Here is a 19,060-nt window from a genome sequence, read left to right as displayed (position 1 = left end):
TAACAAGGATGCGATCATATAAAGTGTAACCAAATAATATATATATATATATTTTATTTAAATTAGAATTTTAGTTTTCATTTTTTAAACATGCACTTTACTCATAAAATAAATTCTTGCACAGTGGCTCATTGCAAGTTTGACATTCTTAAATCATATTATAATATATAATATTTAGTTTTTATTATAAATGATCATTTAAAATGTGAATTTTTTTTAATGTGCACTTTGCAAATTAATCAAATTTCAGCACCGTAACTCACTTCAAAAATAATTTCAGATATTTTTTTACTTTTTTTCTCAATTTGAAACACTGTTAGTACATGTACACAAATCAAACCGTTTCCCAAAAACTCATTGCAAACTTTTTAAAATTCAACATTATTAAAGACACAGCAGACATTTAAACATCGAGCAATATCATGACTTTAGTTCCAGCAGAACACATTTAGGAAGACATTCACATTCAGTCTCAACTGATGCCCCCTAGTGCCTGCAAATGAAAAACACATAAGGAGTGCTGGTCAATCCAAATACACATGCAGTCTGAACTGTTTCTATCATAAATCGTTCATTTATCAACAGCATCCCTACGTGCTATTTGATTGAGCACATCATACCACCACTGAGGATTCGATTTATCTGGATACATGAATCTAAAACAAAATAAGAGAGGAACAAATGCATCTAGAACACCACAGACGCCAAGTGCTTTATCATTCACACACCAAACGAGAGGAAGAATCAGAGGAAAATGTTCCTTGGTTTCGTAGAAATCAACATGGTCTTGAGCAAATCTCAGCCTGAGCTCCAAACAACTCCGTCTCCAGATCAGAGGCAAAAGCGCAGTAAAAAAAACCCTTCTTGCATGTTGGTGTCATATGGCTGTTGTGTCTCCGTACTGGCTGTTCCAGCGGACGTACTGATCCAGCGTTTGAGGACTGACGCTCCGCTTTATCCTCTTGAGCGAATCTTCAAAATCAGAGAAACGGATGTCCCTCATCTGAACAGAAGAAAGACAAGAACAAGGTCACATGTGGTGTTTAAAAACTGTGTTTGAATTTAAAATAGTATTTGAAATAGAACACGGTGTAAATCAGTTACATCTTGGAAGTTTCTTCACATTTCTAATCCAATTTTTGTATAAAAACCATTTGCTGTAATATGGAAAAATAGGAATGAATATGAATTATGAGCTTGCTCTTATTTATGTTTCTGGGTAAAAAACAAACAAACATCAAATGCAGTTCAAGTTATTTTTTTTTTGTTGTTGTTGTTTTTGGTTAACTTTCCCTTTAAGAACAGATTTAATATCAGTGTTTTAGTTAACAAAAAAATAAACGCACTATAAAATGTTAAGTGAAAAGGTGAAATACAATAAAATAATATATATATAAACCCCATATAATCTCATATCTTCTCATTTTCATTTAGTTTAACTTGTACTAAAATAATGAAAACAACAAAAAACATGACAAAAAAGCAACTGATTTATTATAAAAAAATCAAATAAAATAAAAAAGCTTATAAAACAGGTAACTAAATGATGTTAAAATAACACTGCCTAATATTCTCTACCTTATCGGCTGGCATGTTCCTCACTTGTTCAGGCCTCAGCTCTGTGTGGAGAAAGAACAGGACGCAATGATCCAGCATAAAGTCCACCTCTAAACCAAATGTCTGGGTATACTTTAATAAAATATCTGCATGAAGTATGATTGTACCTCGTATAGGACCAAGAGCAGCGTCTTTAGCCAGTGAGGTCAGATCACTGCCAGAATAACCCTCCGTCCTCCTGAAAACACACCGGACAAATTAATTTACCCAGCACTGATAGTCATTAGTCTCATATTCTTCAGAAATATGGAGCTGTGTTTGACCTGGCTAACTGACTCAGCTCTTTCTGAGATAAAGTGGTTCTGTGTTTGCTGAGGAGGTTCTTGAGCAGCTTCAGACGAGTCTGAAACACACACACACACACACACACACACAGTGCTAATTAATTGGAAAACCAATATGAGTAATGAATAAGATACAGCTGAATTTAAGGAGGTAGGGATAAAATGAAATTCAAATGACTGTGTCATAAAACATTTAATCTTTTGGTCAATTACTCATACATTTACAGAAAAACACCAATGTATTAATTATTAATACCAATATTAATATATAATACTAATAATCAATGAGTAAAATAACTAAAATAGAATTATTACAACTACCTTTCAAATTTCAAAATTTTTTTTGGATAAATTAATACTTTTTTTTTTTTTTTTTTTACCAAACATGCAATAAATTGATATTTAAAGACATTTATAATGTTACCAAAGATTTCCATTTCACATATATGCTGTTCTCTTGAACTTACTATTCAAGAAAATACTGAAAATTCAGCCCTTTTTTCCATCACAGGAATAATTTGCATTGTCATTTTAAATTGTACTCATATTTTACAATATTTTTTAGCAACAAATTAGTTTAAGATGTTTAAAAAAAAATAAAGAAAACATACCGATACTAAACTTTTGAATGGAAGTGCATGTGTGTACATATTTTAATCAAGTACCACTCATAATATGAACCATGGCAAAATATGATGCCCATCATGACAAATATTTCTTGTCTGAATTCAAATTCACAGTCACAGTCAGGATTTAAAAGAGAACCGATAACTTCTGCCGATCCTTGAATTGAACACAGTACCTCCTCTGTAGGTAAAGCCACATAAATGCGTTTAGCGAACCGCCTGTGAGGAAAAAAACATATTGAGCATGTAACTATGAAGTGTTTGAAAGTAAGTGTGCGACTGCAGGTCAACGGTACCTAAGAACTGCCTCATCAAGCTCCTGAGGCCTGTTAGTGGCTCCCATCACTAACACTCGCTCATCTCCTCCTGACTGCACCTACAACACACACACACACACCATGAGCGTCAGTCACCTGTGATCAGGAATGATGCATTTTCAGATAGAGTTCACACACTTACTCCATCAAACTCGATGAGGAACTCTGTTTTGAGTCTTCTGCTGGCGTCATGCTCGCCCTCTCTCCTCTCACACAGCAGACTGTCGATCTCATCTGCATTAAATTCACCATTAATGATGCATTTACAGAAACACACCACGTCTGAAACATGAATGAGTCTGAGTGACAGTTCTCACCGATGAAGATGATTGATGGCTGCAGTTCTCTAGCAACCGCAAACAAAGCCCGAACCAGTTTCTCGCCCTCTCCCACCTTAACACACACACCACAACATTAATGAGTGTTTCTTAATGGGGTCATCGGCTGCCCATTTTCCACAAGTTGATATGATCCTTTAGGGTCTTAATGAAAAGTCTGTAACATTGGTTAACATTTCTCAATGGTAGTGTAAAACAACACCCCTTTTTTCTAACCCTGTTAAAAACAGCTCTTTTCAGAGCAAGCCGTTTTGTAGCATCTTCCTTTAAATGTTAATGAGCTCTGCTGACCCCGCCCCTTTCTTCCCAGCCATTCTCTGAGGGACTGTTTGCTTCAGCCACATTCATCGTGAAACTTGCTAATTAGCACATTATTAGGAAAGGCGATTTGCAATGATTTATTAAAAAAACCTTATACTTGCTTCTTTCCTAAGCACTTCCCATTTGGGAAATCCCTGCTGCCATTTTTAAGTGCGTTCCACTTCGTCAGGTGGACGAGGGAAGTTTATATGGACAATTTTGACTGAGGGAGAGAGTCTGCTTCATATGCTCACTTCAGGCCACTCCATAGAACACAATGCAACACGATTGTGACGTCATTGCAGATCGCGTTTAATTTATCCCAACCCCAAACAACTCTATAATATATAATTTTTTTTTTTTTTACATTAATAACAGCCCAGGCATACCTATATACAAATAGAATGCTGCAGCAAACAAATTTGTGACGGGAAAAATATAAACAATAAACCCTAGCGGTGATCAAGGGCTTTAGGATGTTTCAGTTCAGCCCATTGCAAGGGTTCAGCCAGAAGTGAGCACTCATGCAACATAATCAATGACGTACATCTCAGTAAACGAGATGGAGGAAAGTTAGCTAGTTAAGGGCCTAAAAAAAGTGTACTGGAACTAGGGCTGTCAAAATGGCTGAAAAAATAATTCAGCACCTAGTGCCTTCAACTAGATAGGATAACAAAAACATTAAAATGCAATGACACATCGTCATCGCATCAAGTGTGCCACTGATAAGGCTGCCTCCTTAACGCACACCTTAAATTGGAATGTGGATTTTTATGTTCAATTTGACAAATATTTGAAATTTGGGGGAAAACTAATTGACAGCCATAACTGGAACACAGCCTTTGTCTATGACGTCACACAGACAGGCATTTAAGATCAGCTCGATTTGAGAAAGGGGAAATCATTTAACGAGATTGGGTAGATTTTTATCATCACACACACTGCCAACACATATTTCAGTTCAAACAACTTGTAGAAGTGCATGGAGCATCCGATGACCCCTTTAAGACAGAATAAAAGCGAATGTAATGCACAGGTTATGAGTAGCTTATTGCCTTTATAAATGCCATCAACTGTAATATGATCAGGAAAATATATTTAGACAACAGTGAACAGTTGTATTTATTATTAAAAATAATATTCAGCAAACACTGAAACTCAGGGAACAGCACAAAAAAATAATACAGCACATTTAGCATGATTGAAAAAATACAGTACAAGCCGCAGCACTCAGGATTCGAACACACAACCATCAGGTTGGGAACCCTGCTGTGTAACACGGAGCGTCACGTAGAAGCCACATGCTCTTTCTGATGCAGGGCAGAGATTTTGCATGCTAAAAATGAAATGCTGATGTGTGAATGACATTGTGTTTACACACAACCTCCCATTTGGAGCGGCTGCTCGCTGATCACACAATAGCCCTGATGTCCAGGAGAGCTTTCAGTGTGAGAACAAACACACAAAAGCATTAGTTAGCACGCTAAACTAACTTAGTCCTTAATGGAACCGAAGTATGCCTGATGATCACAAGCCATTTTTGAAAAAAATTGTTTAAGATAAGCATGCTAATATAAGATGGTACAAAAACGTGTCTCAGTTAAGTGAATATCACAATTGTTCTGGTCATTTCTGCACAGCTTGGATTAAATGATCAGCTGAGCCAAATTTGTACAAAATTGCACTTATTTATTTTTTAGAATCCACTTAAACTAAAGAATCTAAAGACAAGAATCTTTTCTAAGTTTTTGTGGCAATATGTGAAAGAGTTTATAGCATTCCAACAGGAAAAGTGAACACAGATCTAGTCGATTTTGGAAATGTGTTTCTAACGGTAATGAATATCAAAAATGTGTTTGGTCATTTCTATGCAGCTCAGTTTAAAGATCAGTCTTAATCAAGATCAATTAGCGAAAAGAGTGTTTTTCATATGCTTCCTTCAAAAGAAAAGTAAAAAAAAAATGCCAAATTATCTGAATGTGATGACAAACATTTTTTTTATATATTTTCAAAGCTTATTAGCATTTTATTACAAAACCTTCTAAGTCTTCAAACTTCCCAGACAGCGTACGTGAGCACAATGTGGTGCTGGCTTTGTACTGATCGCTACCAAATGTGTCAAAAATGTTCATACTGTCAGAATACTCACATATTTGGAGGTGAGAGTGGCAGCACTGATGTTGAAAAACGTAGCATTAGATTCCTTTGCCACCGCTTTAGCCTGTGAGGAGATGGAAAGATCAAATACAGTTCTGCTCTTATGGTGTAAAAAAAAAAAAGAGCATTTTTTGTGTTTTACCAGCATAGTCTTCCCATTTCCAGGTGGGCCAAAGAGCAGAAGCCCTCTAGCAGGAGCCCTGAGACCAGTAAACAGCTGAGGAGACCAACAGAAATATCATTATAAACACAGAAGTAAACTGTGAATGTAAAAATACAATCTGTTCTATAATATTAGCAATATTGTAGAATGTAAATAGATCATGTCTAGGGATGATTTCACTACCCTGAGACTAGTGGCCTAAGATTCTTAGGCAGTACATCCTGAGATGATACAGATGTTTACAGACGTGGAGACAAACCTCTGGACGTAGAGCAGGCAGGATAACGATTTCCTGCAGTGCCTGTTTTGCCAATTCCTGCCCTGCTATGTCATCGAACTGCACCACAGCACCGCTGAAACAAACACAACCACAGAAATCATCAGCCTCAATGGAAAAATTCCCTTATATTATATAGATATATATTTTTTTTTTCGTTTTTTTTTTCTGCTTAATATTTAAGTGGAAACCGTGATACACCAATCTGCCGAATACTAGTGGGGATGTATAGAGTAAATTCTGTTATTTTTTAATATTCTGTTCATCAAATAACCTTCATCAAACCGTTTTTAACATTCACGATAATAATAAATGTTTCTTGGACAGTAAATAAAAACAGAATTAACTTTTCTGAAGGATCATGTGACACTGAAGACTGGAGTAATGATGCTGAAAATACAGCTTTGCATCGCAGGAATAAATAACATTTTATAATATTTTGAAATAAAAAACAGTTATTTCAATTTGTAATAAATGCACAATATTACTGATTTTACTGTATTTTCAAATAAATGCAGTCTTGGTGAGCAGAAGAGTCTTTTAAAGGGGGTGAAATGCTCGTTTTCACTCAATATCCTGTTAATCTTGAGTACCTATAGAGTAGTACTGCATCCTTCATAACTCCAAAAAGTCTTTAGTTTTATTATATTTATAAGAGAAAGATAGTCTGTGCCGATTTTTTTTCGGAAAAACACGAGCCGCTGGAGGCGTGACGTGTGGGCGGGGCTAAAGAATCACGAGCGCGAGTAGGCTTTTGCGTTGAGAGCGTTTGGAAGTTGTGACATTACCGTGAGGAAAAAAAAACCATCATCCAAAACAAACCATGGCTAACAGTCAGATTCAGCCATTTATTTATGATCCAGAATCAGATCCAGAGGCTGAAACTGAACGAGAGCAGCAGCAACAACGACTCGCTCCGAGCGGGGCTCGAACCCGGGTCTCCGGCATGGGAGGGGACGCACTAACAAGGAGGCAGAGATATTTGAAGCAGTTTTACTCACCGCCTGCGGTTCCAATACACGATCGTGACCCTTTTTCGTTGGGATTGCATCATCCTTAAGAAATAAACGATACGCAAATCCGTCGTCAAACTGGGCCTTGTTTGTAAAACAAGCATCTTCGAAATGCAGGGAACAAACAAAAACACTTGCACAACTCCGTTGATGCTCTGTAAAAATAAACTCCATCCACTGGTCCCTTAATGCTGTTTTTTTTTTTGGTAATCTGTGCAGGGTTGTCTTGCCCTGGCAACCAAAACACACTTCTTTTGTGACGCTCTCGCTCTGATCAGTGATTGTCTGTGCTCAGCCTCTCAGTGCTCTGCTATACGGGAGCGCGCGCTCTTCCGGCAGAAGTGCCCTTAGGACCCATATAAGGAAATTCCGCTCCATCTAACGTCACACAGAGCCATACTCTAAAAAAAACTTTCCGAAACTTGTGACAAACCGGAAGGAGCATTTTGGGAACAAAAATACTCCTTCAAATGTACAACTTAATTTTTGAAACTTTGTCCATGCTTAGCATGGGAATCCAACTCTTTAACAGTGTAAAAAACTCAGTTTGCATGAAATAGCATTTCACCCCCCCTTTAAAATGAAAAATGAAAAATTCTTGATTTTTAAATTGTTTGAACAAATGTGCCTTTTTTTTTTCATTTTTCATATTACAATATTAAATAAAAAATATATGATTAGAAGATACCCTGAAGGTTATGTTTTCTGTATCTTTGTACTTTTTTAATTCACAAAAATGTAATATTAACAAAAAATGAAGAAGAAAAACAAGATGACATGGGAGAAGCTTGGGCAGAACTGAGAACACCAACAGTACTTTCATCAATGGAAAACACCAGAATATGAACACAGAAAACATAAAGGCTTAAATACACATTATGCTGCGTTCACACCATGTCATAATTACCATAATTCAGAGATGACATCACGTGACATTTTACTCATAGCTTTCCATGTTCTCTGACAGAGGTTGTGCCTAAGTAGCGCCAAAATGAACCTGACGGATACATGGTACAGCTGCCACTGGTCCAAGTCATAACTCTCAGACCATTCTGAGTTTACAAGTTGTAATTATAAGTTCAGAAGCATGTGAGGGCTTTGCCATTGATAGATTTGCCATAGAAACACATAATTCAGAGTAGAATGTCTCGTGTTCTCATCTCAGAATTACAACATGGCGTGAACGCAGCATTAGACTAACAAGACACAGGTGGAAACAATTAATAAGGGTGAACACCTGAAATGGGGACAGAGGAAAATTAAGTCCATAAAAATCACAAAGATACAGAATACATTACAAAATGTCAGTAAATTAAAATGTGGTATATCAAATGATAAAAATCTTGATGATTATGGAGACTAAAATGTAATGTTAATTTCAGATTGTTTTTCTTTGACAGCTTACAACATTACATTTTATATAACATTTTAAAAATTTTAATGAAGCAGGTGATGTCATTAAATCAATCTTTTTATATATATATATATATATATATATATATATATATATATATATATATATATATATATATATAGTCTTGCCCTCGCAACCAAAAACACACTTCTTTTGTGACATTTCGCGACGCTCTCGCTCTGATCAGTGAAGTCTGTTGTGCTCTCAGTGCTCTGCTATACGGGAGCGCACGCTCTTCGGGCAGAAGTGCCCTTAGGACCCATATAAGGAAATTCCGCTCCATCTAACGTCACAAAGAGCCATACTCTAAAAAAACTTTCAGAAACTTGTGACAAAACGGAAGAGGAACAAAAATACTCCTTCAAACGTACAACTTAATTTTTGATACTTTGTCCATGTTTAGCATGGGAATCCAACTCTTTAACAGTATAAAAAACTCAGTATGCATGAAATAGCATTTCACCCCCCTTTAAAGAACATTAAAATTCATAACAATTCCAAACTTTTGATATGTTCTGTACAAATAGTGTGTATAAAATATCTCATATATATATTTATATGTATGTATGTACAGTATGTATGTATGTACAGTATGTATGTACAGTATGTATGTATGTGTGTGTGTGTGTGTGTGTGTATGTATGTATATATATGCATTATTTAAAAAAAAAAAACATGCATATTAATTTTTCCATGCAATCTTTTTCTGAACAGTTAACATACAAAAGATGACCTGATGCATTCAAATATTTATATCTGATGTGTTTATTTTTAACAGCACTAATGTTACCTGTCTATGATCTCATTGAGGATGAGGTTGGCCAGTTGGCTGTCCACATTTTTAAAGTTCTTCATGTCTCTTTTCCTCTGAGATGATGCAGTGGCAATGTTGCCGGCTCTTGCCGGGGGCCCCTACAAAACAAAACACGACCACAAAGTTAAGCCACAAAACCTAGCGAGACAGCATTTAAAGGTGGCACGTAGCTAAATGGTCTGATGTCTGACGAACCTTCAGGTTGCTCTGAGGGCCGGTCCTGCCGCTGTGACCCGTTGAAGGTGTGGGGCGCAGGGCAGATTTAGGTGGGTTTTTGGGTCGCACAGGGGTGTCCTTTTTTTTGGAAACTGCTCCACTGCCTGCAACTGCAAACATATGCTCGTTCATACACAGAAACATCACTGTAGAGTCTCTCTGATCAGAATGGGACACTCAGATCTCCCAGAATCCAAAGCAAACGCCCACCTGGACACAGGCTCCCATTGGAGAAAGACAGGCCTGTGTGACCAGAGCAGTCCTCTGATGGGGACTTTGGAAGGAGTTTGTCTTTGTGATTGCAGAGGAAAAAGACAGAGGAAAGAGAGACATTTAAGGGGAAACTAAAAACTCCAGAAAAAACACAAAGCAGAACAGAAGCTGTAAGAGGCTGCAAAACACGTCCACGTTACATTTCACCTCAACATACAAAAAAGAAAATAAGTCTATAATTGCATTTTTTAAATTGTTATCATTTGTATTTATTGTTATTGGGACAATTACACACATTTTACTTTCATTACTGCAAAAAAAATTAAAGTTAATGACAGGGAAAATTTCATAAATATGTCACAAAGTTCACAAAAAATAAAATAAAACTAAATAAAATAAAAAAAATATGTTGCAATATTCTTTGAATTAACTTTAAATATTTTTCTTTTGATTTTGTGGTGACCTGGACATGTTCTTGATCGCTTTCTTGACAGATTCATGCAAGAACCAAAGCAGAAAAACACAGAAAGTTATTTTTGTTAAAAAGAGAAATAAGAAAAGTGTGTGTGTTACAATGGTTGAGTCAATAAAAGTGAAGTGTCTTTTTAAAATGCTTAATAATCTTCTCTTTCAATGTGTAGAGACAACTATAAGTGAGCCCTAATTTCAACCCATTTGTCTCCAGCATGAAACCACACTTCACCTTTATATGATCAAGCATACAACTGACGTGCATCCTTTAACAATCACACAGAAGCACAGGCAGGCTTTCACAGAAGAGTGCGGCGAACGTCCCTCTCAGGAGAGCGTGCAAACACATCAGATGACCTCGTCTCTCAGAAGAGCTCATGAATCAGCAGCACATCCTCGTGCCCTCACTGCATCCGCTTACCCAGAAGCTCCAGCCGCTCTTTGGCCATTTGCAGGTTGCTGGTCATTTTGTCCTGAAGCTTTCTGGCCCTGTCTGCCTTCTCCCCTAAAAGAGCCAGATCACCGTTCAAATAGTTTAAACCATGACATTTTCTTAAATGTATTTGAAGCATAATACAGATTGCGTTCTGTCTTGAAATTAAAAATAAAATCTAGTTTAATTAAAACACCTCACATAGTTTGTTTACACACTAGCAGAAATCAATAGGACTCGATCATCTCACCAGCTCCAGTGACCTGGATACGGATGCCTCTCTCCAGCTCAGCGATGCCTTTCCTGTACCACTGCACCGCCTGCTTCTTATCACCTACAACATCACACGCAGAATACATTAGACACTTTACTGACTGTTTTCTGTTCTCTATACAGAAAATACACGCAAAATAATAATACTGCAAGCCTAAACCAAAACACCTGGGTTCCAAAGTAAAACGATCACAACATTTTATGGTCAGAATTATGTTATGAGTGCAAAATGAGATTTAACTCCTTAAGTGTCACTGGCCCACCGGTGGGCCCAAAGCCATTGCATATTTAAAACCGTAATATTCTATACTAAACCTAAACTAATCTTGACAAACTATATATCATTGGAGACCTTAGAGGTTGTATTTTTTATATTTGACCACTGTTTTATATTTAAAATTATGTAGTGACAGTAATTCATAAATTTGTGACAAGAAAATTTAGCAAAATAAAAAAAGTAGTTGCCTTTTGTTACAAAAAGCTGATACATACATATACAATCACGAAAGTATATATTTCTTATATTTTTTTGGCTGCCAATAATTCAGACAAAACATCTTTTCTAGTTTTTATAAAAAAATTTGAGAATAAATTGAATATGTATATTTGTATATCTATGATTGATGTTGCAAGTATTCAGTAAAAAATTTAATGAATGTCAATTTCATGTATGATCATAATATGATGTGATAATATGATCATGATCATGTATGAAGTTTCTGTAACAACACTCTAGTAGCTATGTTTGATTAAAAAATCATTTACAACCTATCTAGAAAGTTTTATTGCTGTTTGAATAAAAAAAATCAAATCAGTCGTCCATTACAATTCATACAAGGATTATGACTAGTACCTAGTGGACATTGTTGGTATAGCAACTAAAAATAACACAGAAACCTCATTTTTTGTGATATCAATGTCAAATTTGGAACACAACTTCTTTAGATTTTAGGCTTTTCATTTGACATGAAATTAAATTCAACACATACTTTTTTTTTTTTTTATATAAAATATAAATAAATATTAAATTATTATTTTTTATTACAACAAACTTAAACACCTATAACTTTTTTATTTTACATTTTATTCAACTTCTTTCACATGTACAAGAAACTTCCAAGTGTGTTTTTAAAAACGAGCCCAAAATTAGGTTCATATTCCAAACCGTTCCAGAATTACATTAATTTGAATCTGGACATGCCCTTTTCAGCTCTACCCCCAAAAAGGGGGGGTGACACTTAAGGGGTTAAATTGGAAATAAATCAGTATGTGATAAATGTGATGCAGGTTCAACCATATGGCCCTGGGCATGATGGGATTGAAAACCAGCCAATGAACCTATTGAACAGTGTTTGTTCTTTGTTTTGACTGATGTTGCCAGCATCTCTCCGTGAGACTACAGAGAGACAAACAACATGACCACATGACGAGTGGAACAAATCTAGGTCACAATCTTTTTTTTAAATCACATTTAAAAATAAAATAATAATATCTGTTATACATACATAAAATAATAAAATGAACTGAATAAACTAAAATTTAGAATTTGCTTAATGTAAAAAGTTATACACATTTTTATATACACATTTTTTTTTATTTTGAAACATTAATAGAATTTACAATAACTCTTTTCTATTTGAAAATATTCTAAAATGTAATTTATTCCTGTGATGCAAAGCTGAATTTCCAGCATCATTACTCCAGTCTTCAGTGTCACATGATTCTTCAGAAATCATTATCATATGCTGATTTACTTCTCATTTCTTACATTTCTTATAATCATCACTGTTGAAAACAGCTCCACTTCACATTTTTGTGGAAACATTTTACTTTTTTAAGATTATCTTAATAGAAAGTTCAAAACATTATTTATTTTTTGAAGCAATACAAGAGTTACAAAGACTTTTGATAAGTTTTAAAGGTGCAATATGTAATTTTTGTGCTTTAAAAATAGCAGAAATCACTATATCTATGTTATATATTTTTTTTAGTTGTGTACTTACATCATCCCGACAGTTTCCACGAACTTTCAAATCCGGAGAAAATTATAGTTTAATTAGAAGACACGGCACGTTTCTTTATTTCCGTTTTGTCGCCCGTCTATGGCGTCATATAAACTTTGACCCCTCTAGTTTATCTAACTTCCTGCGGAACCGCCAAATACAAAGGTGAACAGAAACAAAGACGAGACGAAGAAGAAAAAGTAGTAGCATTTATCGAGACTATTATATTTGATATTTATATTGTTTATATTCGTATTTAAACCTCAATCAATAACTTAGTTATGGATCATGATTATGCTTTGCCTGCACGTTCTGTGAAGCGCAAACGTACGGGTTGCATTTCCAAGATAGAGAGAGCTTCGTGACAAGCTGAAACTGCAGAGAGATGCCGAACTCGCTTGCATTCTGATAAACAGGTATGCATCCATTCAGCTAACTTTATCTATCCGTATATTTTGTGAAACGATATGATGTCTTGTGTAAAACGCAGACGGACTAGCTCTCATGTAAATCTACATTTGTTCTATATCTAGCTGAATAAAGTAGCTTCAAATGCAGCTCTCTAACTTGTTCGATATCATAGTATAACGTAATTATAATTATTAACGAAAGGCTACCGTGTTTTTTAACATATATTACTACTAGCTAGATGGAATATTGATTTGATAGGGGTCTCATAATTCATATAGACGGTTTCACGGTACTGCACGTTTACTAATAATAATTCCTTACATTTATATGTTTAAATATCAAAGCGAGGCACAGGTGTTTTTATATCGCTGTATTTCTGAAGGAAGACTTGCATGTTATATGCCTGATAGCAGCGTATGAGCGTACCAGCTCTGCTTCGTTTACAGCTGTTACTGGGGAAACCTCTATTTCTCGCACTTTATGTCTATGCTTTAAAACATCTCCTGTTGGCAAATAATGAATTTGCATTTTCATTGAGTCCGCCTGATCCACGCAGCAAACATTTTGTTTGTTATCAAAAAATATCTACTCTAGAGGGACTTGGCTGTTGTTATTGATTCTATTTGGAAGTCTACTGGAAGTTAAATTAGGTCCACAAGAGCGCTCATGCGCAGAAACGTTTGTTTATGTTGTTGCCGTTGAAACCGTCTATATCTCTCCGTTCGAAAAGATGTGATTGTCAAAATACTAAATAAGAATGAGTGAGGAATGATAGGGAGCGACAGAGCGCGTGTTCCAATGAACAACAACTCCCATGAGCCTTACGCTCTTTCCCAACGTCATCAAAGTACGTCTTATGTTATTATTTTGATTGAGAGACCCCTGGTGGCCAAAAATTCCATAGTGCACGTTTAATGCATCCTTGCTGAATAAAATAATGAATATCTTTCAGAAAGCAACATTTCAACTGAGTGTATAATTACATTACAAATTATTTCTAGTTATTGACATCTGCACTGGATATTCATATCTTCTGAGCACTAGTTCACATACGACTAGTGAAACGCCAACAACTGGGGCAGATGAAGTGAAAGCAAAACCAAACACAAAATCTAGCATGTGTAGGTGTAAGACGATTTGCATTTCTGGAATGGTGCAGAGAAATATTTCCTGTTTACATAAACAATAAAACACAACAGAGCTTTGCAAAAAGTAGAAAAAGAACCTTGTAAAAAGTGAGGCAGTAGCAATATGACACCTAATGATTACATTATTCATATACTAACTATGGTATTCACATTTACTGAATATTATTCAGTTTTATAATACTTGGTCTACAGATAAACCCTGCATGTTATAATAATAATATTAATAATAATCAATATATATAATCATAATCAACAATTAATACATATTATATTAACAGTAACCTAATTGTGAAGAATTCATAATCCAATATATGTACAGAATACATTTATAAAACAACTAATTTGGTGTGTGTGTGTGTGTGTGTATATATATATATATATATATATACACACACACACACACACACACACACACACACACGCATACACACACACACACCAAAATAGGTATTATATAAAAAGTTTTCTCTCTCTCTCTCTCTCTCTCTCTCTCAGATATTTTTAAATATATTTCAGACACATAACAGCAGTAACGTTACAGTCAGATACCCTTCTGATCCTCATCGATCTGCAGAGCCACAGAGATGAACTCGAAGGCTTGTTTGTGGTGGTTTCGTATCCGCTCTCCGGTTTCCTCGCAGTCCTCGGAGCCGCGGTCTTTGGCCCTGGCCGCCATGGCTCGGCGGATCGGACGGGTCAGACCCAGAAGGAGCAGGAGGAGAGCTCTTAGCAGCGACACCGGGAGCCTTCGGAGGGTTCGGATGAACGAGCGCAGCCGGTGTAGCGGACTTTGGCCGATTCCGTCAGACACCTGTCCGCAGGTGCGTCCTCCTCCGCGCGCTGATCCTATCTGTCTCGGGCTGTCCCCAGAATTCATTCACCCTAGTCGGACGCTCCATACCATTACTAGCCGCGGGTTTGACGAGGAAGAGTTATATTTCTCGACTACGTCGGTTCTCCGGTTTGTTTTTGCCAGCATCGATCGCGGAAGTCACTGCTGTGTTTGGTGAAAATGGTCTCACAACAATGACGTCAGTCAGTCATATTTATTTATAGATCACATTTATATTGATTGTTTATTTTATATTTTATATGTATTATTTATATATTTTTTTATTTATTTTATATTTATTATATTACATATATATTTTATATTTATTATTTATATATTATTTATTTATAGAACACATTTAAAAACAACAGCTGTTGGCCAAAGTGCTGAATATAATTTAAGCATATAACAAAAATACAGAAGTAAGATGAGATAAAAGCATGTATTACAGACTCCATGTCTCTTAATGTTAAGAATGACTTCATCTTTGCAGTATTCTTTAGCTGATAAAAACATCAAACAACTTCTAACTACAGCATTACGCGGAAAAAAAGTTTTCTTTTTAATGTTTAACTGCGGTTGGCATCCACGTTTAATTTTTATTTAGGACATGCAATTAAAATCTCTGCAGTTTGGATAATGCTTTACATCTTAATAATACTACTGAGAAACACAAAATAAATACACTGTAAATAGTAAAAAATATATATAAATATATATATATATTTGACCAGTATGACCAATCACATGGTATGTCTGGGTCACAAGGCCCCGCCCTTTTTAGAACCCACCCTTGCGTCATTCAAGCACATGCTTTACGCATGCGCAACGTCAACGGCGTAGAAACCGACAACAAACTATGGCGGACGGTAAGTGCTGTTTCTTAGCTTTGTGGTTAATTTTGTACTTCTTAATTGTGCAGTGATTGTATTTGCTGCAGTTTTAGACAAAGCCAGTGTTAACATACGGTAGGGAGACTTATATCTCTGATTGTCTGCATTATTGCGAGCTATGAGCCTTCCTGCAGTGGCCCATTGAATCCCGCCATTCACTAGTATATGTGACTTTACATGCACAGATGCGGGACTCGTATGTAAAGTACTGCGGCGTATGAGTTCTTAAACTTGTTAATGTGGCTTAATAGTTTAATTTCGATCCTTCCAGAACACCCTGATGGTGAGCAGAGCATGGAGGGACACACTCCTGTGAGTAGCATTGCAATATTAAATTTAAAGCAAGACTGTGTGTTTAATACAAGAAAGCACGTTGTCAGTTTGTCTCGTTCAGTTGTTGTCATTGTGTTTCTTGTTTATTGTAGGTCCCAGAAAATCCTCATGCAGAATATGGCCTCACTGAAAACATACAGGTACAACATCAATACTACTTTGTTCTTGAACTTTGGGAATTTGTATTTAAATGTATAATGTCTTAAAGACTGGATTAGAAAAAGAGTTGGCTGCAACATGAATAAAGCATTAACATATTCTATGTGTTTCTGTAGAGAATAGTGGAGAATGAGAAAACGACCGCTGAAAAGGTCCCCAAACAGAAGGTGGACCCTCAGACGCTGCAGACCCTTCCTACCCGAGCGTACTTGGATCAGACCGTGGTTCCTATTCTCCTGCAGGGCTTGTCAGTTCTGGCCAAAGAAAGGTCTGCATTAGTGCACACAGACTTCTTGCCAAGTTCTCTCCAAACACAAAACTACATGAACATTATATTTCTTTGGATTATGATTACTTTAAATGAATGGTTCACCTAGAAATGAAAATGTATTCACCCTCGGGTCATTCAAGATGTAGATGAGCTTGTTTCTTCATCAGAACAGATTCAGCATTACATCACTTGTTCACCAATGGATGCTCTGCAGTGAATGGGTGCCGCCAAAATAGAATTCCATTACCCATAATGACACTTCCTCCAATACAAAGTCCCTCCCCTATTCTAATTTCACATCAAAATCCACCAATTTATTTATTAAAGCAGATTTGGACTCTTTTCACTTATAAAAGGTGCTTAATCTGAGCATTCAGATACAATGACTTTTTCAGTGGAGAAAGAAATATAATGGATAGAGACTCATATTTTACCTTAAAAATATTTTAATGATGTATTTGTTTCTAAAAAACATGCAGCTTTTAATTTCACAAGATGTTAATTGATGAAACGGAGTGGTGTGGATTATTGTGATGTTTTTAATCAGCTGTTTGGACTCTCATTCTGACGGCACCCATGCACTGCAGAGGATCCTTTGGTGAGCAAGTAATGCTACCTTTCTCCAAATCTGTTGTGATAAATAAACTCTTCTACATCTTGGATGCCCTGACGTGGAATACATTTTTGCAAATTTTCATTTTTGAGTGAACTATTCTTTCAAGTGTTTCCTTTAATTAATTCCTTTTGTCTGATCAAAATGAAATTTCCTCCTTGTATCAGTTAAGTTTATGTATCTAATTCCACTATCCATCTTCCTTCAGGCCTCCAAATCCAATAGAGTTTTTAGCAGCATTCTTACTGAAGAACAAGTCCCAGTTTGAGGAACGAAATTAAAGACTGCGGTGGAAGACTTAGGGTTACAGATTTTCTTTTGTGATTTTTTTTTGTGTGAATTTAAATGTAATGGTCACTCTTCAAACTGTGTGTTTGCCAACATTAATGTAGTTTTTTAAGCTCTAATAAAATGTTCAAGCAGCCATATGTTTCACTGGTGTGGATTTTCTTTATTTGGTAATTAATACTAAATTGGCTCGGCATGTACAAAAATCCAGCTCAGGAACAATCCTTAATCCCATTTATTTGCTTGATATTTTATTATTACACGACACCAGACATTGTGCACGACAATACCAAACAAAATCAAGAGAGGAAAACAATTAATTTTAACTGTGAACATATCAAAACGATTCAAATTTTAATCTGTAGTAAATATAATTTCTTTCTTAAGTATAAAGTTTTAACGCACTCAGCATATGCAAAATATTCCTAAACTGCTCAAAGCACATCTGTTTCTCAAGCAGCTGTAATCACCGTGTCCATGAAAGGTCTCTATATTTATAAAGCAATATAAAAATGTGAGATAGCAATGGTTTGTTTCCATTCAGGTAACAGCTGATATAAAGGAACACATTTATAAAGCCGAGAGCATGACTCTCTGCGCTATATACGAACAACACATTTTCAATTAGTTTGAGAAAATTCATACCAAGATTATAAATGCCTTTTTTTTTTTTTTCTACATTGAATATTATGTTAAACTGGAAATGCTGTGGAAAAACAACATGAATACATTGTAATTGACCTGAAACTCTGTAAACTAGAGTAAAATAATTCAGCTTCTGTTATGTGTTGCACCTCCAGTGCACTAGTTCTCGGTTGCAATTTCCATGGCACAGAAAAACAGCAAAGCAAGGCACCAACAACTTCTAAGAGCTGGCATACCTGATACGGGTCTAGAAGAAATCCTAGATATACGTTCCCAGTGTACTTATTTAAAATTGGACAGTGCCTGTGACAGTGTCAGCAAGAGTTTGTAGATCAAATGTAAACCATAGACTTATAAATCTTCAAACATACAAAAAAATGACATCAGTGACCATGACTTTTCTATGTCTTTCCAGGACTAAGGCTGGGTGATACAGCTTAGAAAATATTAAATATAATTTTTAAAATTATATTTTAAAGCCATTTGACATGATTCTTTTTATATCTTGGTATTTATGTATTTGGGTGACACTTTAGAA

The 19,060-nt window shown here is 35.8% G+C and overlaps 2 protein-coding genes across 3 annotated transcripts; one reads left to right on the top strand and one right to left on the bottom strand.

The window, feature by feature from the left end:
• Positions 1 to 274: 274 nt before the first annotated feature.
• LOC113044114 (spastin-like) lies at positions 275 to 15,472 on the bottom strand. Of its 2 annotated transcripts, XM_026203744.1 has the most exons (17): positions 15,038 to 15,472; positions 10,904 to 10,987; positions 10,642 to 10,725; positions 9,747 to 9,827; positions 9,516 to 9,646; positions 9,297 to 9,418; positions 6,062 to 6,155; positions 5,782 to 5,856; positions 5,632 to 5,703; positions 3,162 to 3,237; positions 2,987 to 3,078; positions 2,824 to 2,903; positions 2,704 to 2,746; positions 1,881 to 1,960; positions 1,725 to 1,795; positions 1,579 to 1,619; positions 275 to 1,003 (listed from the first exon to the last, which is right to left on the bottom strand). In XM_026203744.1, the coding sequence occupies exons 1-17, from the start codon at positions 15,363 to 15,365 to the stop codon at positions 878 to 880; spliced, it is 1,680 nt and encodes a 559-aa protein (XP_026059529.1). In that variant the 5' UTR covers positions 15,366 to 15,472; the 3' UTR covers positions 275 to 877. The 2 variants fall into 2 exon arrangements, with proteins under 2 accessions (XP_026059529.1, XP_026059530.1); XM_026203745.1 differs by lacking the exon at positions 9,747 to 9,827 and having other exon boundaries at positions 15,038 to 15,463.
• Positions 15,473 to 16,084: 612 nt separating this feature from the next.
• Positions 16,085 to 18,017, top strand: LOC113044121 (protein dpy-30 homolog). Its single transcript, XM_026203752.1, has 5 exons — positions 16,085 to 16,189; positions 16,485 to 16,525; positions 16,639 to 16,686; positions 16,822 to 16,973; positions 17,798 to 18,017. Exons 1-5 carry the CDS (start codon positions 16,180 to 16,182, stop codon positions 17,868 to 17,870), a joined length of 324 nt encoding a protein of 107 aa, XP_026059537.1. The 5' UTR covers positions 16,085 to 16,179; the 3' UTR covers positions 17,871 to 18,017.
• The last annotated feature ends 1,043 nt before the right edge of the window (positions 18,018 to 19,060 follow it).

Source organism: Carassius auratus, chromosome 26 (assembly GCF_003368295.1).
Source record: "Carassius auratus strain Wakin chromosome 26, ASM336829v1, whole genome shotgun sequence".
NCBI lineage: Eukaryota > Metazoa > Chordata > Actinopteri > Cypriniformes > Cyprinidae > Carassius > Carassius auratus.
This window is presented reverse-complemented; position numbering and strand designations above follow the sequence as displayed.

What these genes read in the sequence shown, in the direction of transcription:
- LOC113044114 (XM_026203744.1), bottom strand. Translation starts at nt 15,365, where the DNA reads ATGAATTCTGGGGACAGCCCGAGACAGATAGGATCAGCGCGCGGAGGA. An exon ending in GAAATGGGAAGACTATGCTG is followed by an intron (nt 5,704 to 5,781) that starts GTAAAACACAAA and finishes ATCTCCTCACAG; the next exon opens with GCTAAAGCGGTGGCAAAGGA. An exon ending in TGGCTTTACCTACAGAGGAG is followed by an intron (nt 1,961 to 2,703) that starts GTACTGTGTTCA and finishes TGTGTGTTTCAG; the next exon opens with ACTCGTCTGAAGCTGCTCAA.
- LOC113044121 (XM_026203752.1), top strand. An exon ending in GCATGGAGGGACACACTCCT is followed by an intron (nt 16,526 to 16,638) that starts GTGAGTAGCATT and finishes TGTTTATTGTAG; the next exon opens with GTCCCAGAAAATCCTCATGC. An exon ending in GCCTCACTGAAAACATACAG is followed by an intron (nt 16,687 to 16,821) that starts GTACAACATCAA and finishes GTGTTTCTGTAG; the next exon opens with AGAATAGTGGAGAATGAGAA.